At 46.9% G+C, this 23,596-nt stretch overlaps 1 protein-coding gene across 1 annotated transcript in view; it reads right to left on the minus strand.

Moving 5' to 3' along the window:
• MAP2K4 (mitogen-activated protein kinase kinase 4) overlaps nucleotides 1-23,596 on the minus strand; it is a 75,007-nt gene that overhangs the window by 22,813 nt on the left and 28,598 nt on the right. The window contains exon 3 of the mRNA XM_082294315.1: nucleotides 6,463-6,637. Within this exon, the coding sequence (XP_082150441.1) occupies nucleotides 6,463-6,637 (175 nt within the window). The remainder of the gene's footprint in view (nucleotides 1-6,462; nucleotides 6,638-23,596) is intronic.

A 23,596-nucleotide genomic window follows, 5' to 3' on the forward strand; every position in this document is an offset into this window, starting at 1 on the left:
CCAGAAACTGGACCCAAAACAGAAGAGACATCATCCAGCCCAATATGCACACAGAAAGATTCAGGTGCAATGTGAAGTGACTGGTTGAAGAAAAAACTTTAAAAAAAAAAAAAAGAAATGGGAAAAAAGGAAAAAAAGCTGTAAACACCAAACTGAAACTCAGCTCCTTGAGCTGTGAGACAACCCAGCACTGTCCTGAGCACGGGGCTCACCTGTGTCCTCAGCAGAAAGCTCAGCACAGCAGTGCCTGGCAGTGTCATGGGAGAAGTGGTCCTTCCATGGCATGGCAGCGATTTGGGACAACAAACCAGGGAGAAAAGGAGGGTTTGCCCAGTCACTGCTGAGGATGGGAGTATCTATCTCTCCATCTGAAACACATTTACTGCTGACTGAAGTAGATTGCAACTGGTTTCCCACCTCTTGTGATGAGGCTCTCTCTCAGCATTCCTTTCCAGCCCTTACCCACTCCCTCCCCAGCTACCCCACCAGCAGGGCTGGGAACACTGGTTTGGTTTCCCCAACTCTCAGCCAGCAGACCTAAACAGATGACTGAAAAAGAAAATTCTGAAGGTGTCGGTTTGGGAGAAGGAACTCAATTGTGTGAAGAATTACAAAGATGGTTTGGCAATAAAACTCCAACACTTTTCTTCAGAAGTCATATGGACATGGGAAGGACAGAAATTTGCCCCCGGATGGAGCTAAATATAATAATGTGTTATTCTGATGGGCCTTTATGGGCTATCAGGCATCCAGGTAAGGATGGAGGAGTCATGGAGGTATGAATAAATGCTGAATTTCTGCTCTCAGGGGTATTTGATACTTAGGAAACTCCTTCTGCTGTGAGACTGCCATCAAGAAATCTAAGAAAGTCAGACAGGAACTTCTGGTTTAAGGCTGTGGATGAGAGAACAAGCACTGACTACAGGCAAAATGATGTACAAGAGGCACTGTGCTCTGAACAAGAAACAGCTCCATGGCTTACTGGCTTCTCCAGGAAGAACAGGGATCTTTTATGGGTTTGAAACCTCTGATTACCCAACCGATCTTGAAAATGCTTCTGATTTCCTTAGGACAAGTTTAGAGCAGAAGTAGAGCATGTCAAAAATATTGTTAAACTAAAGAGAACACAGGAAACCAGCAACAATGGCTGAGGACACTGACTGTAATTGGAGGCTGGACCAGGCAATACTGCAGAGTGGGACTAAATCAACCAGGCTGAGGACATTGGAAGATACAGAAAATTCTGGCCTACAGCTGAAAATCACTTTTGTTTGGGGTAGGGGAAAACTGAACACTGTGGACAGAAACACCCTCTCCCTCAGCTGGGTTACTCTCCCAGCTGTAACCATTCCTGACAGGAAAGTAATGCAATTAAAAAGAAGTGCAAGACGCTTCCATGGGGCCATGATAAGCTTGAAGGTCAACCAAAGCACAAACCACTCCACTCGTCTCTTGGTGATGTATTTCTCAGCCAGCTGAACTGGTTCAAATGAAACTGGCAGAAGCTGCTGATAGTGAACCCCAGACGTCCAAGGTGGTCCTTGCTGCAGGGCAGAAGAGCTGAGGAGCAGGAGGTGAAGACCTGCCTGAGCCTGAGGCTCAGACATCACTGCCAGGAACACCAGATGCTCGGACACCACTGCTGTGTTTAGGCTCCTGACCTGCACAGGAGCCACCCAACACATCAAAGGTTGACTATTTTAAATATGTGCTTATTTATTTTATGAACTTTTCAAACAAGCAGCTTTCCCAGCCTTCCAGAGGCATGGTGAAGTACCTGGCTAATAAAACCCACACCATGTACAGTATTTCAGTGCAAAGCAGAGCATCCTGCTCTAACTGGAAGAATGCTCCCCAGCTTTCATTCCAGTTTGGGCTATGGTTTTGTTTTTTTATTTTAATTTAAATTCCAGGGATCTTTTAAAACACCCTTTTTGTGTGAACTATCACTAGGGCCAGAAGGAAACCTCAGGACAGAAATTACACCCCCCAGCAGCTGGGTGAGTTCCCCAAGAAAACATTTCACCCAAATAAATGGGGCTTCTCTACGTGCCTCTCACTTGTGGTACCCTCATGGAAGAAGAGGCACAGTCCCTGGAGCAGCTGGGACAACACCATGTGGTGATCCTGGAGGGCAAATGCAAAAAGGGCTGGAGAATTGCACAGACTGTGGAGCCTCTCAGACAAAACCAGGAGTGACAGCATTGGAGCAGATCCTGAGGAGGAACCAGGGCTCTCTGCACAGTGGAGAAGCCCAGGACAAATAGTCACAAGTCACTTACGGACTGCCACAGACTGGGAAAAGCCAGACTAACACAAAAACAAGAAAGCAGAAGCAAAATCAAAGGATAGTGGGTACACTTGGAAGTCCAACAAGGGCAGGTCACAAAGAGCTGGTGCGGCACACAAACACCAGCCAGGAAAAGAGACCTCTCCAAGGAAAATGAGGAGCCAGGAAGAGAAACCTGACCAGGTGAGGATTTAGCATGCAAACTGGCCTTGCAATTATTAGTTTGCATAGCCAGATCTGGCCCTGGACAAAATTGGGCTGTTCTCTTTTCCACCTGGGAAAGTCTTAACCTCGTATGCCAATAAATCCTCAAGAAAATGAAAAGGGTATTCTCAGTGACAGGAAGACTGTGATGGCAGCTGACCCAGAGCAAAAAGGTGCATCTCCAGGAAGATCTGAAAGGAAGTGACCTAAAGAATGAAAGGACTGGTTTTTATTTGGGGGGAAAAAAAAAAAATTTGGAAGATTAGGAAAACATAATGCAACATTTTCCAGGGGCAAAAATGAGGAAGGTTTGAACACAAATCCTCTTGAGTTGGACTCCTCTTTCCTTCATCTTCTGCCCCTTCTCCTGATAGCTCTAGAAGAGGCTCTCTGTGGCAGAAAGCATAAGGGATGCACAAACAATTGCAGGTGGCAGCAACAGGCACACCAGGTCCCTGCTCCTGCAGCCCACTCCAGCCTTCAGCCTATTCCCAAAGAGGTACAGAATGTCTTTTTGTCATTGAAACAAGTATTCACAGAGAACAACCAAGGCTAAAGGAGAGGGAGGAGCAGCAGGACTCACCAGGAGCTCATCATCCCAGCCATGCTCCACCAGCTGAAGCCTTACTGCAGTGGTTTTAGCCAGACACGACGAGGCCCATTTCAGGCTCATTTTCTTCCTGGAGCACAGATGAAAAGCCTTCTGACTCACCCAGGGCCTGGCAGCCCTGTCCATGCCAGGAGACTCATTAAAGGTGCCAGGATTGCATCTGCCAGGACCCATGGGCTGATAGACCAAAATGCGTTACAGGGAAAAATGAAAGAAAACGGTGTCTCCACCTGCAGACCTTAAGTTATTTTGGTGATATTTCAGCCCTCAGGAATTACTTTCCTTCAGTGGTAAGAAAAACTGGATGTGCAGCAAAAAAAAAGGCTGTGCTGGGGGAGCCTTGGGGGCACAGGAGCCACATGCACCAAGCAGGGGAAAGCTTGGGAAGCGTCAAGGAACTGTTCCTTGGGCAAAGGCATGACAGGCTACAAAAAGCCAGAGAAAGGAGCTGGGAACAGGATCTGAAGATATGCTCTGGCAGCCACACTTTTGGGGTGCAAGGATGAGTGTCCAGAGGTGCCCAGCTAGCCTGGCACAGCAGGAGCTGCCTTCAGCCAGAGGAAGACTCCAGCAAGGGGGAAATGAGCAATATTTCAAGCTGCACACTTGCAGAACAAGGAGGATTTGAATCTCCCTGTGGTAGAATGGGGCGAAACAAGCCTGGTCACGGTAGCTGCAAGCAGGACGTGGCCCTTCCAGAAGTGGGGTAGGAATTTCCTGACTGTGCTGGGAATTTGCAGCAACAGTAGTGGAAATTTGGGGAGTGGTGGAGAAGAATGGAGGAACAGTTGGGACAGGTCCCTGTACCAATTTTCTCTGCATCTAGTGAGCAGAACAGGCAACTTTTGGCTTGCAGCCTCCACAAAGCTGTTTCCTTACGCTGTCCTTCCAAGGATGCTTGGCTTGCTGCACTGGTGCTGCTCTTGGGGAAGCACAGGAGGGACAGCAGCCCAACCAAATAACCAGACACCACAATCCAGCTGTAAAGGGTTCCTGTTGCCTGTCCCCAGCACGGTGCCACACCACAGAGCTGCAGGTGTCACGGAGATCATAGCCAAGACCTCACTAAACTGACACATTTTCACAAAACACAGTTTCCCTTCTCAAACTTCTCTTACAGAAGAGCTTTATGTAGAAGAAGAACATATGGCTAAAGACAACAGTTCCACGGTGAAAAGACCACAAAGCTTGAGAGAAAGAGAGAGCAGGAGGGCAACAGTCCCCAACGTGGACAGATTAAGTCTGGAAGCAGGAAGATTAATGCACAACCATGGCTGCCCCAAAAGCATCAGGAGGCTGAGAAAGGAAAGTCTGAGGAGTGTGGGATGAACTAGTCACTAGTCCAAGCTTAGCCCCATCCTGAAACTTCATCTCAAAGAACTGTACCATCCAGTCTGGGCAATTGCTGCTCCTGCCTTGGAGGCCTCACTGACTGTTCCACCCACGGGTCTTCCTTTGCTCAATTTGGTGTTTACTCCCCACTGGGACAAACAGAACAGTCACTTACCACTACTGTTTTAGAAATGATGCTGTTGCCCAAACCCTCCAACCTTTCTTCCCCAGCAGGCCTAGCCATGTCCACCCAAAAGAAAGAGGGTCAGAGAAAAGAAGGTGGCACCAGCCCAGCCCACAGCTTTAACATTTCACAGTTTAGTCACTGTAAACAAATCAAATTTACTTGTTCAAAAGTGAGCCCCCAAGCCCAGAATCCTCCTGAGGCTCAGAACACACCTTGTTCCTTGGGAAAGCCAGCTCAACATGCTGAGCCATGCCATCTCCAGCCATGCAGACTGGTACCTTCTGCCTCCCACATGGCTGTACCTGCACCACGGGCCCTTGACACTGACAAGATTCACCTGGGGTGCTGAAAAGCCCTTGTGCAAACAGTGTGGGACAAGAGAACCCCTGTGTCAGCAGACACATCTTCTCCATGGCACGAGCTAATCCAACAAAATGCCCTTCTCCGCATGGCTGTAGCCACAGCAGAGCTCCGGGAAACAGCCACTCAGCTCTGGGGGTGTGCCCCCCTCACACCCATGGCCACTCTCAGCAGAACTGCAGGTACCCAGGTCACACACCCTGGGTCTGAGAAGATGGAGGTGTCCAGGAATCATTGCACTATACCAGTGTTTTTCAACCTGTCATCTGCAAACTACATCCCTGAGTTCTACCAAAGGCAACTGAAAGAAACCAGCCTTTAGCTACAGGCAACCTCGAGTTCCGCTGGAGACTTTTAGGGATTCAAACCCAGGTTGAAACAGCACTGCATGGTGATCCAAAACACTCAAGAGACCTAACCAGTGATCCCACCACTGCGAGGAAGTCAGGATGAACTGGAGAAAACCAAAGGATGGGGGTTACTCCAGTAACCTGACACACTAGAGACAGATATGAATTATCTCAGAGCAGCTGGAGCTGGGGCTGAGATACGTCTGCCTGGCATGTGAAATCAGCAGGGCAAACGTTTCCAGATCCGATCAGGGAATATTCCAAAGAAGACAGAGAGTTGGAAAAGACAGCAACACAGACTCCTACATAGCTCACTTCTGCTTTTTCCTGGGAGCCATGAGAGCACTTACAGTTGATATCAGAGTTAAAAGATAGATGTCATTAGTAACCTGCAGTGAGCAAAGGAAAGGACCAGAGAGAGAGAACAGCTGCTGCCCTCCTCCATGGACAAGCAGCTCCTCAAAAATGCCCAGTGAGCAGCACTGCTATGGCAATACAGAGGATTATTGCCCAGCTGGGAGAGAAGGCTGTTCCTGGTTCTAAGGTGAGTTTTTGGGTAGCATAAAGTAGAAAATGGACAGTCAAGAAACCTGCTACACTTTCCACCTCCAGGACATGGTAAGCACAAAGCAGACACTCCATCATACATCAGCAAGAGCACAACATTCCCTAGAAAACACCCACTCCATTCCAGCTCCTTCTGGCAAGGCCACACCATGGCACATATGCTGACATAAACAGCTAATTTTAAGCCATTACCTTATTTCACAAAAGACACCAAGAAGCTATGAGATGTCAAGTTGTGCCTACCACCAGCCTAGGCTGTACCTGAACCAGTGACCCAGAGGTGAAAGGCCCGTGCCCCATCATCAGTCTCCAGAGACGTGTGATCCCCTCAGAACAGCAGGTTCCTGATAGACACTTTGAAAAGGGCACAGCAATTATGAGAACTTCACAAATCACCTGAAAACATGCCCATTATACACTGTATTTTCAGCAAACAGCAGCCTTTACACCAGAAATAAATAGAACAGAGCAGTAGATGGGTGCTAGATGGAAGAACCTTAATTCTCCATCACACTGCATCCCAATGGACTGAAGTACAAATGTAAGGATGGGCATCACCTACTTTAACTGCCATAATTTGCCCACTTGGTTTGTGGACCATTTTGTTGACAGAACCATAAGCGCCTCGTCCAATTTCTCCAAGGTCTTTCAAGTCCTCTGCTGTAAAATCCCAATGTTGTTCAGGGGAAATCTTCAATTTTCCTGATGATTCAATGCTGTGTGTTCTCAGTCTCTCTCTGTCAAAAATATTGGGAAGCAATTTTTCCACATTTTAAATAGTCTTTAAATGTCTCTTTTCAGCACTTGATTAAACATTAGAAGAGAGGGGTTCACAAAGCTACAGCAACAATCTGACTCCACGAAGGATTTTGGTTGGGGTGAGGGGTGGAGGGGTGAGGGAAAATGTTAAATCAAAAATGACATACACTTGCCCACAGCTTCAATTAAGGATAAGTTTCTCCAGCTGCAGCATAAAATTCAATATGTCTCATAGAGTCATTCTAAGCACTCATTTACACAGTTCTTTCTACTTTGCACAAAATACATGAGGCTGTGAGCAGGATCTGGTAATATGCAGCACCAAGAGCCAGAAGAGCACGCCCAGCCCCATCTCCCCAAAGCTCCTGCTGCTCTACACCACCACATCCCAGCACCCGCCTCCCTTTCAGCTGGAATTCTATCAATACAGGTAAAGCTCTTCTGGGTAAACCAGTGAGACTTTAGGAAAAGTTTGTCCTTACTGAAAAACTGCGATTAAAGAAGAAAATAACCCCCAAACCCAAAACCCAATACGCTTAGATAATCATTTAATTTATCCAAAACCAAATAAAGAGCCAAGCTTTTATAAAAACCAAGACAAGTTCTTCGTGACATATGAAAACAAAATCTGCCTGTTCAAGTGTGTCTTCACCAAGCACCTAAATTAACTTTCTCAGGCAAACCCTGCCCCTACTGAAGCCACCAGGATTTGCCCAGGTAAGGAACAGATGAATGTCCAAAATTTGTGAATAGAAGAGCTCAAAGGTGTCCCCAATGGCTCATTCACAAGCAGCAATGCTACCACTAAATTAGTAGGAAATGGACAAGTATTTGCAACACTTTTCATCTTAAAATGCCATGCAAAATTTCAGTTTTTCATTAGTTAATTAGCTGATTCACACTTCTTGAGTCATAAAGTAAGCCAAAAGCCCACATTTCCCACTTTCAGGATGCATTGCAGACAGTTCCCACTGCAGGGCACACTGATCTCACACAGATTTTAAAGCACACAAGTACTTGTGACCACCCTGTGTACAGGGGAGATCTATCAAACTCACTGGTATTTGATCCAGCCCCCACTTCCCTGTCCAGGGTCTGGCCCAACAAGCAGAACACACACGGAGGATTCCACCAAACACATGGAGCTTACTGAGTTTATCAGCCGAGGAATAAACAGGTCAGGGCTGATTCCACGCTGATAAATCCCACGTTGGTCACCAGCAGCTGCAAACACCACCCAGCTGGGGAGCCAACCAGGACTGGGTTTTATTGGGATCCCAGGTTTTGTGAGGGCAAAAGGCCAATTGACTGGAGCAGCTACAGTTCAAATGGCTTCCTCTGCTGGACTTTGGGTTAGTGCTGCCACATTTGGAGCAGCTGCATGTCCTGAACCCTTGACCCATTCGACAAAAGCCTTTGGGATCAGCTCCTCTCCCCACTGCTGGGCTGTGTCTGCCGTGGTGTTTGCTGCTCTCTAACCTGCCCAGCTCAAGATTTCAATCTGCTGTTCCCTACACTGCACTTAGGAATGATTTGGGAAAGCACCTGATAGTGCTACAAGCACAGGTGGGATAGACACGCCATCTCAGAGCTCCTGTGCATAATAAACACTGCCTTCAGTGGGGTTCTCCACGGAAGTTGCTTACTAAAAAGTGATGAATGAAAAATAAGGCAGCAAAATGACAAAAAAGAAAAGAACAGAGATAAAAAAGAAATGGAAAAAAAAAAAAAAAAAAGGAAAAGAAACATGACCTCCACACGTGCCAAGTGTCTCACAGACAGCTTCTGTTGGGAGCCCCTGAACTGGTTTCTGTCTAACTGCTCCACCATCCTGTTTTGTCAGTGCCATAAAAATAGTTCTTGTTTTGAGGGAGGAAGGGAGGTGAGAAGCACCATGCCAAGGAGGCACAGGCAAACAGGCATTTCCTGCCTCACCTCCTGCCAGCTGGTGGGCACGAAGGAGCACGATCTTTGAGAGCTAAATCCTCTTCAAAAAGGCAGAGGGAAAACGGCAGAGAGGTGAAATTTAACAGAGCATGAAATGTTGTGTTTTGGCTGACTGAGCTCCTTTTCCAGCTCTTATTTGAAAATAACATTTCATATCAAGGTTCTCATGCAGTTAAAAAATTTAAACATTGAGGTAATTTACTCAAATAAGCAATTAAACCCTTCTCCTCTCTTCCCTCTGTTTTTCAGACTAGGAAACTTTGCTTTTCTGCCCCTGCACCAGAAGAGAAAGCGAATTGGAATTCATTATTTCCTTGTCACACAAGCAGCCTGTGTGTCCCCAGCTGTGGTGTGAAAGCAGATCTGTGCCATTGTTCCGCAGCTGCAGGATGGTGCCTCGAGCTGCCGGGAAGAAGGTGGGAGCTCAGGAACACCCCTTCCCCAGGGCTGCACTGAGGGCTCTGCAGCTCTCCAGGGCTTTGGATCCAGACAGACCATTACCATCCAGCCCCAAACCCTCTTGTCTTGGAGCTTGGCTTCATTTCCATTATGTATTTATGATGCCATCTGCCTTGTCTCGCAACCACGGCTCCTGCTTAGCTTTTCTCAAATACCATGGGAAATGGTCAAATAACCAAACCATCAGTTTGACAGAGTGACAGATACTTGAATAGAGGTTTTGCTCACTTAGCTGATCTGCCATATGCAAGCAGGGCAGTTTTCCTTTAAGCAGCATGGCCCACCTCAAGAGTCATAACTGGAATGCAATAATTGCTTTTAATGTCAAAAAACCTACACTTTGTATCCGGAATCTTTCAGTGTAAATCAAAATCCCAAGGGATTCTCATGCCAAGAAAGGAGCTCAAAAATGCCAATCTGGAACACAGACTTTCTGTGTTGATCTAAATTGGGAATTTTTTGATGTAAATCTGAGTGAGGCAATAAAAACTAAACCACCAATGCAGGACATCTGTCTGTATGCTTGTACTGCTGCAGATATATGAGGACATAAATCCACAGGGTGGATATGCCTTCAAATGCAAAAAAGCCTCCCTAAACCCTGCACTACATCCTGGTGCTCTGGGTACTACAGCAGCCTGCTTCAGAGAACAGCAGGACAACAACACAGCCAAGGGTCTAGTGAAGGTAAAAAGTAGCTAGTGCCCAGTCCCTGGGATTAGTGCACATCAGAGACTGCACAAAAGTGAGCAGACATGTGCCTTCTCTCACCACTTTGTTTCTAAGCTGTGCAATCTAACCTTCTCTAAGGCTGGGAATGTTGGGCAAAATTGGACATACATTCTCCAAATGCTCAGGATGCGCAAGGTGGACTTGCAGGGCTTCATATATAATTTTAAAAAATAATATAAATAGCTAAAGTGGGCTAGATACTCCTCAAACAGTTAAAAGCAGCATTTCCAAAAGCACCTTAGAGTGACTACAGCTCCTGAACAGGGCTTGAGCTCCCAACTCCCCATCTTGCTTTTGAAAATTTTTGAAAAGAGAAGAAAAAAGGGGCTGAGGAGGTGGCTGCGATCCTTGTACTTGAAAGGCACCAATGTGTCGGTCTCACTGCAGATGGTTACTATGCTTGTGACAGCAGTTATTCCAGGGATTAGGAGCACCAAGCAAGACAACAACTCCTCCAAACAGTTGTCCTTTGTCAGAGCTGTGTCCAGCTTGGCAGGAGGCGGGCGGGCGCTGGCGCCAGGCACCGCCGGGCCCAGCACGGCCACGAGGCTGCTTGCCACAAGCTGCGCAGCTGGGCACGTGTGGGAAGGTCTGTGATGGCCAGGGACCCCAAAATCTTCTGTGGAGACCCACGGAGACCTCGGGAAGCTCCCAGACATGCTGTGAAAGTTCCCTGAGCCCTGCTGTTAACAACCAACTGCAGGGAGGCCACAACTTTTTAAAACAAGCATTTCCTTGGAATGAAAAAGGACTGTTGAAAGAAGAAGAGAAAAGTTGGTGGGTTTCTTTAAGTAAAATTGAAAGTCAACAGACATGAAGCAAGGTCAGGCAGATGATGTAGGCAGCTACCTATCTCCTCTGTTTCACTTTGCTGAGAGCTCTGCAGGACTCAGAGAAGCCCAAAAAGTTGGCATATTTGATGGTACAGCTGACATGAATAAAATCTGCAGAAGCAAAAAGATCCAAGCAAACCAGCTGTGCTTCCCAAGCCTGCCTGGTGCTGGATTCTGCTCAGAAGTCTCTCATTAAATCTCCTATTTACACTAGGATTAATGAGAATATATTCTACTTCTCCACAGGTTTGGTAAAAAGGCTGGCATTTAAAAAACTGGTTTGTGGTCCATCAGCCAAAGTTAAAATGTAAATCCTAACAAAAAAAGCTTCCAGGCCAGGGTTCAAATGACACTGTGCAACTTCAGAGTACAAACACGGTTTAGGACTGCAGCTGGCATGTTCCTACCGAGATTCTCAGACAGCCTGGAGAGGTTCTACAGAGCTTTGTTTCTTCTATCTCCAAGTCTGTGTCACTTCTAAAACCGTTTTCAGCCCCTGCAGGCCAATGCTAACACCATATCAACCCTATGAATTGAATTTCACTGGAAAAAGTCTCCAGAAGAAACGTCCCGATCTTTTTTTCTAGAGGGGTGGAAATGTTGGTGCTGTCACAAAGCTTTTGGATTCTCAAAAGACGACATTTTTGGTTTTCATAAACAAACAGCATCCTTGCAAGAGGGGCAGAACTAATTTGGGTTTGTTCTGATCCACATAAACTGTCCTGAGGCTTCATTATGTTCAGTAACAGATTCCTAGACATGAAGAAGAGATACAGAAACCGTGGCAAAGGAAGGAAATAGTTTTGCACCTGTGACCCATCCAGACTAAAGCAAAGTACATTTGCTCCCTTTCCTTGTGACCAAGAAGCTGAAATTCTCCCTAGCACTGTTCTGGCTTTTTATGCTCCTCCAAAACTTTAAAATAAAGATAATCTCCCAAGAAGTGGAAGATTCCACGGGCCATGTGTCTCAGCCCAGCACATGCTCAAGGCTGCAAAGAGTCTCCCTGACTCAAATGGGGCTTGGCTGAGGCTTTTAAAATGTCAATATTTCGTATTAAGCTTCCCTGGTAAAGTACTGAGTTACAACGGATTTTGATTAACCCTGCCCTTGACACGGAGGAAACCTCTCCACCCACCATGGAGAAGACTGAGCTGAATTTAACTGAGCACATTGATCTCAAACTCATTTTGACTTGGCCATGAGCCAGACTGCAGCACATTCACTGAACCCACCATAGCTGGGATTTCAAAGCTTACACTGGATTCAAGAACTTCAGGATAATACTGGAAAACCCTGAGCTAATTAATTTAAACAACCCTTCTGAGAATGCTGATTCTTTTTATTTCCTCTCCTGGGTCATGGGCAGCTCCCTGAGAGAGAACAGCAAACAGAGACATGAGCACAGCCATAAGAATGAACAAAATAACCTCAATACAGACCATAAATAGTTTGCAAAATCATTATTACACAGCAGTCACCCAATGGAATGACACTATTTCTGAGACAATTTCATTACTTTAAGAGATGCCATTTTTGCGGGATGGAGAAGATTTGACAATGGCTAACAGACAGGAAAGCTTACTGTAGCCTGCTGGAAAGTTTCTGGATGAGGTCCGCTTCTCTCCTTTTGAAACTGAACGGGACAATGTGATTACTACCCAGGGTTGCTTGTGTGTCACTTCAGCCAGGAAAAGTTGTGGAAATGACAGGAAAACATGGTGCTGTTATCACATGACACAAGAACGTACAACACAATACTCAGCTAGTCACACTGCCCACTGAGCACTCAGCGTCACAAATTACAGCCACACCTTTTACTTCCAATTTCCACCTAAGCAACCTCCCCTCCTTGGGGGCAAAGCAGCACCTGATGATTTGAACTCATTTTAACATATTAAGTCATAAGCAGTTTGTTTTCTTACAGCAATGAGAATTATTATTTCCAACTGTATTATTACTACAATTAGAAACATGCATTAACTTATTAGCCAAATACCTCTATGTTAGTGACATGCTACTTCCTTTGAGGCACATTGACCATCCCTGCTCTGCTTTTCTTGTGCTAAGGCAGATCTTACTAACAACTTTTTTTCCCTTAAAAAAAATTAAAAATCGAGCTTCCATCCTGAATCCACCAATCTAGGACTGGTGGTCTCTCCCAGGTGGGCTTGCCATTCATCAGATCCCCTCTCCCAAATAAGTCTGAGTGAATTGAACAACTACATACTTATTCCCTCCAGAGCCCTACAAGTGACAAGAGTCAATCACCACTCTGCACTATGAGACTTCTCTAGGAACAGAAATTGTGTTCTGGATCTTGGAGTCCCTCAAGCTGTCCAGCTCTAGAAAGCTTTCTCAACATGAGGACCTGTTATCTCAGAGCAGTTGGAGGAGCTTGGGCGAGATGGGCTTCTGCTAAGCACTGTGTGGAGAACAAGCCCTGGATACTTGCACCACTGACCACTGCAGCCATGGACACATGGTCAGCAAAGGAACCAGGGGCTCTGCTCAGCTCCTTGTGGGAACCACCTGAGAGGGGCAGATAATGAGCACTGCTAATTCAACTACAAGAAATGGTTTAGTTTCAAATACTCTAAAGAAGTGATTTTCCTAATTTAAACTTCTGTAGGATATAAAATTACAACCCTAGTCTGCGTAAGTCCAACTTCTCTTTTGGGATTTTAAAAAAATACAACTGAACAATATCCCACAAACCTCGGGAAATAATCTGAAATTCACTGCCAAGAATGCACTTGGTCACGTATTTCCTTCTGTGGCAGACAAGGACAGATGTGAGACATAGAAAGCACCTGACTGCAAGACAGAGATTGCTTATTCAGAGATTCAGCTACTTCAGTGGGGTGACCAAAAGAGCTTGTAACAAGACTAAGTAGACCAGATTTGACTTGTATTTAAAATGTCCCTTCTCTAAGACAAAAGACTTGTGCCAGGTGAAGATTCCCAGGCTCCAGTAGTGTGGTGAGATTTTCCATGCTGGGCTCCTCCGTGATGGCTGCTGGGGCACGGTGCTCTCACTGACCCTTCAGAGCCAAGAGCTGCTTTGCTGTAAGCTCTGTAAGAATGCTCACAGAAAACTAAGGGTGCTGTAAGGAGCTAAGCCAATGTTCCCAGAGAATCACCTTTCCTCTCTTTCACTGGTATGAAATACCCACCTAGAATCTCAGAGAGAAAAGAACACAAGCTGTGTTATAGCAAAGCCCCTGTGCTCCTCAGAGAGGACAACCACCTTCACACTGCTGCAGCAAAAGACATCAGAAATAATCACTTCCAACTGATCCACACTTGTCTCTGCAAAGGCACCAGTTACACCAGGCAGGAAGGACCATTTGCTCACCTGGATTTATTCCAAGCATATCTTAGGAAGGAAGGAATTAAAATAGGCTCAACAAAAAGACTGTTCAGCATTGCCATAATCCACTGCAGACTGGCTTGGCCATTTAGATTTAGTTTGGATATCAGGAAAAGATTCTTCCCCCAGAGGGTGCTGGGGCACTGAAAAGGCTCCCCAGGGAATGGGCACGGTCCCAAGGCTGCCACAGCTCAAGGAACATTTGGACAACACTCCCAAGCAGAGGAAGGGATTTTTGCAGGGTACAGGGCCAGGAGACTCGATGATTCTTGCGGGTCCTTTCCAACTCAGTTTATGCTATGATTCTATGATTTGCTCTCTCTTTACTGAAGTTTCCCAAAATGAAGAGGTGCTCATGATATGAGGCAAGAACATCCACCTGATATTAAGGATGTCTGTAGTTTTCCCAGTCATGATACACCACAAACCCAGGTAAGTTAAGTCCCTTTCAGAAGCCTGTTCCCCAAACAAGGAGAATTCCAAAACCAGTTCAGCCCCACAGGCCAACCCCCACCTCCATCACATCCATCCTGTCCACCACAAAGCACTTTCCATGACCACTCTGTACAGCAGCTGATTTTCCTGTGTGCATCCTGTCCACTCAGACCCGGTGTCCTCCACGGCACACGCTGGAAGTCATTCATTTATACAGAGAGTGAGGACAGAAGTTGTCAACAAAGATCTGCGGGGTCAGTGCAGTCTCTGAATCTGAAGACTCTTCTGTCTTTATTCTCCACTCCTCAATGTGTACAGAAGATAAAAGCCATGACTGATTCCTTCGGTTTGAACCCACAAAGCAGAAGAGTTGACTCACTTTTCCACAGCCAGGGGAAAACACAAGACATTTTACTACGAGGTGGTGATTGAAGTCTGAAGAGATAAAGGATGTACCTGTCCTGCTCTGATGAAATGAGGGATCCCAAGTACACAGAGTGGCAATGAGCAGAGTTTATTCCAAGAGCTGGCAATGGCAGCTGTTTATAGGTGCTTCCTGCAGCAATGTGGTTTGCAAGGTTCCCATCTGGCGTCAAAGGGTTGGAGTCCAGTCACAGATACAAACTGTGGTGGTCCACGCCTGACCCTCTCAGAGTAACAGTGACACTGACAGCCCTTCAGCCCAGCTCCACCAGCTGCACAACAGCAGAGACACACAGGCACCAAGCTCAGCCCAATGCGTAAGCCATGTTCTACTTTGTTACTTGTAAATAATTATTGAACAAGATATTTATCCAAAAAATGGGTAGAGACCAAACCTGTGTGTACACACAAATATATTTATACACATGCATTCAGAGATGTTACATATAACATTCTGCTTCATCCCGTTTTCCTCTCCCAACACCAGCACGTTCTGCATAGAAAGCCAGCAGTTACTGCGTTTGTCCAAGGAGGAGGGGGAAACATGAGGATATGGGCTCTCTTCAGCCTGAGGACTCCACCCATGTGCCAGGACACCAGGCCCTAAGACATACAGGACATGAGGATGGGACAACTGTGGCCCCACTGACCTTGAATCAAAAAAAAAAAAAAAAAAAAAAAAAAAAAAAAAAAAAAAGCTCAGAAAGCAGATTCATGGGGCTAGAAGAAAGGAACTACAGAAAGCCAAGAGGGCATGCCATGCTCTCAGGTGGTTTAGAAAGATCAGCAAAAGCATCTCCTGCTCCCTGGAAAAATTTTAATGGCAATCAGTTCCATCTGATGGGTTTTCAGAGCCTGCCTTACAAACTGATGAGCTCAGACACAGCGATGCTCAGTGTTCCCTCCTGGGCAGGACAGCAGCAATGCACACAGCTCAGAGGATCCCTGGGACACCCTGGGATGCAGGAAACGCACAGGTGGCTTGGGATCATTTTGAATAAAAAGCTCAAACCCCAAGGACTGCTCATTGCAGGAGGAAGAAAGGGAGATATTGTAGCAACTTCCAGTTGTCACATGGAATTCTGGATCTCACCTGTACTTCTTAACCATAAAAAGGTACTGGTGAATAATTAATCAGACCATTTGAATGCTCGGAGATGGAATTGCATCTCACCTTCTCTACAAAGTATGAAATGCGAGTTTTAGAATAGCCTACAGAATTTTCCAGATAAAATGGTAACGGACAAACACACCAGTCTTTAAAAAATCTGAGAATACAACAGATCCAGATGTCATTTACTGAAAAGTCCAACATGAATGTAGCTGTGGTCTCCCACTTTCTCAAGAGCCCTGCAGAGAAGACTGAGGTGTTTTGGTGTCCTGAAAGCTTTGAAAGTCTCCACACACCAAGACTTACAACCAGTTTGCCTAGAGCACGTACACAGCTGTCCTTGCTGGTGGATGCAGCAACCTCAAAACAAAGGAAAGGAAAGGAGAAAATTTTGCTTCTGGTAACACAACAGCATGAAGGGAAGAGCTGATACCAACTCTGAAACTACTCGACCTACTTTCCCTGCTTTGAAACAAACACTGCTGTAGTTACGTCTTGGTGTGAGTTATGCAGCTGTGCCAGGAGCAGAGGTGTCCCCCTGGATGTGTGAAGGGGGCTGCAGCTCAGGAGCCCCCGGGGTCTGTTGCACACTAATGGGACAGCTCTGCTCCTGCCAGACCCAGCGCTACCTCGGAACCATCGGGACACAACCAGAGGAATTACATAAACCCAACATTCTTAAACCACACCCAATCCTCCATAGCCTGAAGCTATGAACTGCTTTCAAAAAAGGCAGCACCACCCCTCATCTCATACACAGCAAGGAGAATGGGGAAAATTCCTGTTCTTCATGGCCAGGATCACAGACTTCCCTAAACAGTCTTCCTCTGCAGACTACACAAGGCATTATCAAAAGCACTGACCTTGTATTCAGGTTTATAAACCTGTGCTTTTGGAACTAAGTGGACTAAGCAAGGAAAATGGTCACCCCCAGCTCTCCTCCAGGCTCTGGAGTATGACAGGTACCCCCAAAGCAGCAACTTGGTCCTGCACAGGCTGCAAACACTGGGCTTTTGCCAAGGGCATGGACAGAGTCAAGGATGATGCCTTGTCTGTGTCTCAAGGAAGGAGCTGGCCAACCACAGGTCACCACCCATGGAGCCATGTTACTGGATAAAGGGGAGGCAACACAGCTCACCAACAGCCAGGCATGAAAGGAAAGTCTACAGGAAACTCCTCCCCAAGGGAGACATGCCCAGCTTTGCTCTTCTGTCCAGACATTCTATGTCCCAGCAGGCAACCACACTGATGGAGATTTCAGGTTGAATGAAGTAAAGTTCAGTTTGAAAATGAACATTTCCAGCTCACTGCTCTACCTTTCTCATTCCCACTGACCCAGAATACTTCACACCCCTCCACACCATTCAACTCAGTAGAAAAAATCTGGCAGTCAAGTCAGAGCCTCTGCTCTTCAGGGACTTACCCCAGACACCACCTTAGTGTCCCTGGAAAAGTGAGGACAACACTACTAAAAATACCTTTATGGGTAACACAGCTCTGCCACTACCCCATCCCACCTTCCTTTGCCCAACATGCCATGGAAAACAGCCCTGAGGGGGCAGCCCAAGCGTCAGCCATCCCACCTTGAATTAGGAACTGCAGGACGTTCATGCCTTGGTGTGTGAGACATCTGTGTCCCAGCTCAAAGGCCAAGGATGGCTGTGTTGCCATGAGGGCTCACAAGGACAGGCACAGAAGCCTCAGCCTCTCCCTCCTCGGATAACCCAACCCCGCTGCCACCATGGCTCCTCCACCACCCCAGTACCCAGCTGTTGTCCCTGTCTGGGCAGGACGGGCCAGGTCTCAGTGCTTTGGAAGGTGATTTGCCACTATCACCATCCTCTCACCCATCATTCCTCTTCCCACCATGGAGGGGATGGGCCTCCCCTGAGCCCCAGGCAGGGGTCCTGCTATGCACCACACCGAGAGGGTCAAGGCTGCAAGGTCTGAATTCTGCCCCCAGATGAGCAGCTCTGGCCACGGCTGTGTGCACAAGAACCAGGACAGCAGCTCCCAACCATGCCCAGATGGGAGAGGTAACACAGAGCTACCTGTGGATCACAGATCAGAGATCCCTGCTGAACTCTACCACGAGCTTCTGGCCTAACCTTTATCTCTGCCAAAAGACAGCATGTCCCAGCTTGTCATCTGCAGGATGGGGAGAGCAGAGATTTGTGCAACAATTTATAATGCAAAGCTCAATCATTCAGCACCCGTGAAGCATTTGGAACCCACGGGAGTGAGGTCATTACCTAACAGCAGGCTGGATTTGATTCAGACACCCAAGGGTGGGTCATTAGTTTTCAGAAGTTCTGAGGAGCCCAGGTCTCTGCAGTGTGGCAGGAAGGCAGGTGCTCAGCACCCTTGAAAAATTCATGTGAATTAGCTGAACAGAGATTCACAAGGTCCAAATTTTGGTTCCACACACAGAAGGCCTAAAGTCAGAAGCAGAGTGCTGGGATATCAAACCCTCACAGAAAGAAGAGAACAGTCCTACCAGGGCAGTGAAACTCCAAGGGATGTCAGAGCTGCCACTAGAGAAGCTTAATTTGGAAGACAGCAAAAAGCTCCTTTGCAGAGAGGATTTGCACTTGATACACCAAAACTTCAAAAGTTAAAAAAAAAAAAAGAAAAAAGAAAAAAGACAAGACCTTAAAGCAGCACATTCAGTGAAAATGTCACACTGACTCTGGCAGCACCTTCTCTGAAGCAGTGACCTACTCGAAGCCAGAGATACTCGAGTATGTTACAGACCACATCATTTCTGTCATGCAGGCCTCAGAGATCACTGGCCAAATGAACTTGTAAACTCTCCAAAGAAAGAGGAAGGTTAAACACAAGGCAAAATTCATCAATTTGCAAAAAATGCTCCTGAAAAAAGTACAGAAGAAGCACTGTTCCAGCACTGAACCGACAGTGATGTTTGTACAAAAAGTGAAAGCCTGGTTACCACAGGCTCCCTCAAACACTGAGATGTCTCTGCTAAGGCCTTGGAGGTTCTATCTTACTTGTGCTGCCTTGTAAACACAAGTGATTACCTCCAGATACTGCAACTTTCAGGAAATGGGATAGATTCAGTCACAGAAAAAAAATTCAAATTCTTGGTACCTTTGACTCTGAATTCTGCTTCCAAGGCTTCCAGGCAGCACTTCCTGCCACAGGAAGGTATCACACAGCAGGAAAATAACAGAAATCAGTAATACTAAAGATGTAAACGACAGTTACAGAAATGAGGAAGAGACAGAGAAATATTTACAGGAAAATTCACACTGGTAGTAGGGAACATGCCAATTTAGGATATTTCCCTTTTGGGGTTTAGTTTTTTGGGGATTTTTTCAAAAATGGTAGGAACTCTCTCAGCTTACTTCCTAAAGAACTCCACCAGCTGCAGGCTATGCAGCTACAGAGCCTGATCTCACATGCCAGAAGGGTATGGAAAAGCCTAAGAGGAGATTAAAAGAGCAACAAACACCTCAGAGAGGTTTTGGAACAGCCAGAAAAAAAAAAACTTTCCAGGAATAACAGTCCTTGAACCATACAGGAAAAAAGGAAGCAGCAGAGTCTGATGTGCAACTGGACCTCCACTGGCTTTTGAAGAATGCAGCCCTGAGAGTTCACTAGAATATCCAACATACTCTTGGGGCAGCTCCCTGGAAAGGAGTGTGACTCTTCCAGGTGTCACAAGGAGAAGGTCCGCACAGGGCAGCTCTGGAAGCTTCCAATAAATCCATGAAGACACTCACATGCTATAGGGAGATTGTGGTGTTCAGCTGCACACCAGACACTTCAAACATCAAGTTTGAACATTAAGAGAGGTCAGTTCATTTTGTCACCTTTCCAGGTGACACTGCAATGCTCTGGTAATCAGGTTCTCAAGAGGTGGCACCTCTGAGAGTCAAAAGACTTCCCAGCCAGCAGACAGAACACTCAGGAAGCAACAAGCTGTGAACCAGATGCCCATCAACATTCCCTGTGCTTGCACATTTCCTAACAGGTCAATCTAAATCCTCTAAGTCAACATCCAGGCATCACTGCACAAGAATACAAGGCTTTACAGAAAACCAAAAATCTCATCTACAGCCAAACAAGTAACTTGGTTTCAAGAGCAATGGGCAGCACAGCCCAGCCAGAAATCCTGCCATGCACAGCCACAGTCACACCTCACCACATCACTCCTGTTAGTGTGATCTGAATCTCCTTTCTGCAAAGACAACCAGCTGCAAGTAGCTCTGTAAAGCTTCCACATAGATAACGGAGTAATCTAATTTTGTTTGTGACCTAAATCCTACTTGGACACAGGACAGATGAGGTAAAAGATGGGATGCTTTCCAGTTGGTATAATGGGTTGGAATTTGAAGAGCTCACCCTAACCATGGCTTGTGTCCTCCAGCCTCTGCAACGTCTGCTGCAGGGAAAACAAAGTTAGCAGCTGTTAATCTGGTCTAAGTGACAAATTCAGCCTGAACTCACAAGAGAGCTGGCAGATCTCCACAGCCTCAACTGCTCCCCAGCCTGCACAGCCTCACTGACTCTGATCAGGCATCAGCCATCAGTAAAACTCTTACATCTTCTCTAGACTGCTCCCTGTCAAGTATGAATTATATTCCCCAACTACTGTCTGTAATTCAGGCTCTATTCTGCCTTACCCTGTACAGGTTGCATGTAAAATTTTGTTTACAGCTGTGCTGAATGCCCTACAGACAGGCAGGATACATGTTATGCCTAGAGAAAAATCTGTTTGCACTTCTCGAGAAGATTTGGTGGCAGCAGTTCCAGCTGAACCAAACAAGGCACACCTCCTCCATCACAGGCAGTCACAGAACCAGAATGGACCTTCCTTCCAAACCCCTGCCTTGCTTCCTGCTGCTCAACACACCAGCTCAGGGCTCTGCCCACCTGCCCCACAGGGTCTGCACAAGAAAGCCACTGACAGTGCCCCTTAGTTGGAATAAGGGAGGTCTCAGCCCTCAGCATCTCCAGGAGGGGAGATTTCAGGGAACAACAGCCCAAATTCTAGAACTAGAAACATACCTCCAGTTTCTAATCTCATTCAGTCACACTGAGTAGGTCTCCTATTTCAAGGTCACTTCAAAGCCCCCAGATTATAACACATGTTCTAATCCAGAAAATGTTTAGAGCAAATCCCAGGCAGCACTGGAGATGTGAGGGGTCCTGTCCCCGGCTCCAGTCTGAGCAGCCCTATTCTCTGCCTCTCCTCCTTGCTTAGTTTCCTGAATATCTGTGACAAAGGTGACCTCCTCCAAGACATCCCAACACAGCTGGTAGTGGATGCACTCGTAAAGGTGAAAGAGGAACACATCCTGGGGGGGAGGCTCAGGGTGACATGGGCTGGACAGGGATGGGACAGGAGCAGCAAGGCCATACCATCCACTGCCACTTGGCCCTCAGCAGCTCTCAGATCCAATGCCTTGATGGAGATGGCATGGCAAAGCTCAGAGGTCCTGCCCACTCACCGACTCCTCCTGTTCCTGCATGTGATGTCACATTCCTCCATGTGGCTCTAGATCCTGCCCTGGCTCCCACCTCCTGTGCTCCCTGTGCCCCCATGGCAGCACGCTTGTGCAGCCTGGAGGGATAAGGCCCTAACCTGCACCCAAATTACAACACATGGCTCAAAACCTCCGCAAATGGGAAAGAAACTACAAAAGAGGGGCAGGCGGAAGGTTTGTGAACCCATTTATCAACTTCCTGCATCCAGTAGTGTTGAATCCATACTGTCTCCTCCTGGACACAGTATTCCAGGGCACAGCCTATGCATTAGCAAAAAGCCTCTAACCACAACAGCAGCAAAGCTCTGGAAACAGCCTCCAGGCAGAAGTACAGTGGGAACAGAGGGTCTCTGCACTGCAGGAGGGAAGGCAACTGGGAAGCACTGGGCAGAATCCTAAGAATGCCACATTTTGTAATTGAGATTCCATGGCCTTGAAATTGTTCCTCCAGGTAACATGCCATGAAAACCAAGGAACTAGCATGAACGGATGGAGTCAGAAATCACACAAAGATCACCTGGGAAACCTCCCTGTGCAAACCACAACTAGTCCTGTCCAGCCTGCGTGTGTATCACCCCTGCTCACTGGAGCTGAACTCCACCCCTGGCTTACAGCAATTCCCAAAATTGTTTTCCTCCACACTCCCCAACTTCTTTTCCAACACCCCTGAAGATCTCTCAGACTGAGAAACAAACCCTCAAGGGAAAGAACAACTTGCACCTTGGTAGAATGTGGGCTCTGTACCCATTTTATCCAGGTACAGAGCCTTGGCACTGAGAAGGAGCACAGTAACACTCAGTAGCCTGAAATTTGGAATGCCACCTGTGGCACAACATGCTTCCCCTCAACAGCCATGTTTCTGCTCCAGGGTGCAGTTTTCACAGATGTTTCCTCCCTCCTGACACACACACCACCATGAGGAGGCCCATTTGCTCTTTTACTTTCTGTCTATGTAGCAGGAAACCACACTCTTACCTAAACATCCAACAATCCAGCCTGAGCAGTTTCCCAACCAAAACCCACTAATCAAGCAAAATATAGCTAATAGGCAATTCCCATCTCCTGGCAGCTGCATGTCACCCCTGGCTGCCTCCTCTCATGCCCAAACCAGAGCTCAGCACAGGCAAGACACATCTGACAGTGGGACCCTCTGCCCTCCTGAGGGCAGAAGCAACAGGACACCCCCGGATCAGTGGATCCAAACCACAGAACCCCAAATTTCATGTGAGAAATTAACCTCTCTGTATCTTCAGATCCACCCATCTGGACCAACAGGGCCTGTCCAGGACAATCCCCAGCCAGTGTTCCTTTCGGGAGGACACCCAGGCTGTTCCGCTCCACCAGGCTGAGGAGAAGGGGCTCGGTGAACAGAAACACACTCTGCAACAGGAACACGTCTGGGCGAGGAGGTCTGAAATATCCAGTGCAAATCCAAAGTCTAGAAAAGGTTTCTAGCCTACTGAGGAAAAAGTCATTCCAGCATCTCAGGGAAGAAGGCAGGAGACGGAGACACATCAGCTGTGAGACAAACACTTGACAGAAGCGTGCAACCAGAAAATGCCAACACTGCTTTTGAGAACAGCATCTGCTACGGACACATAAAGGACACAAGGACAATTTGCTGCATCCCAGCTCAGCCAGCCTCACCACAGAAAAAGCAACCAAGCTAACAGCATCCATCTCTTTCAAACAGAAATGGCCTTGGGAGCTTGCAGCCTCCCAAGAGAGCTCTAGCACAGACACGCCACCATCAATTCCGGCACTTGAACAGCTATCCTATCCAACCCAAAACACTTGCAAGCCCTCAGACCTAGTAACACCATTAACCAGCCCCGGATCCAATCCTGGCCAACAACTGCAACTCCCACAGAGAAAGAGCAGCACCTGTCTCGGACAGCGTTGACAATCACTTGCACAAACATGGAACGTAAGATGTCATCGACTAACAACGAAAGCTCTTCTGTGCTAGACAGGAGCCACTGTGACTTCCAGTGAATCCGAGACAGAAATCCACACAGATGAACACAGAAAAGTCAAATCCCTATAGAAGGCTGATGGTGGGGACTCACTAGCTGAAACTAAGTCCTTTATTTAATGGACTAACAAGGTCAGAG

The sequence above is a fragment of the Coloeus monedula genome (genome assembly GCF_965178545.1).
Source record: "Coloeus monedula genome assembly, chromosome: 19".
In the NCBI taxonomy this organism is placed as follows: Eukaryota; Metazoa; Chordata; class Aves; order Passeriformes; family Corvidae; genus Coloeus; species Coloeus monedula.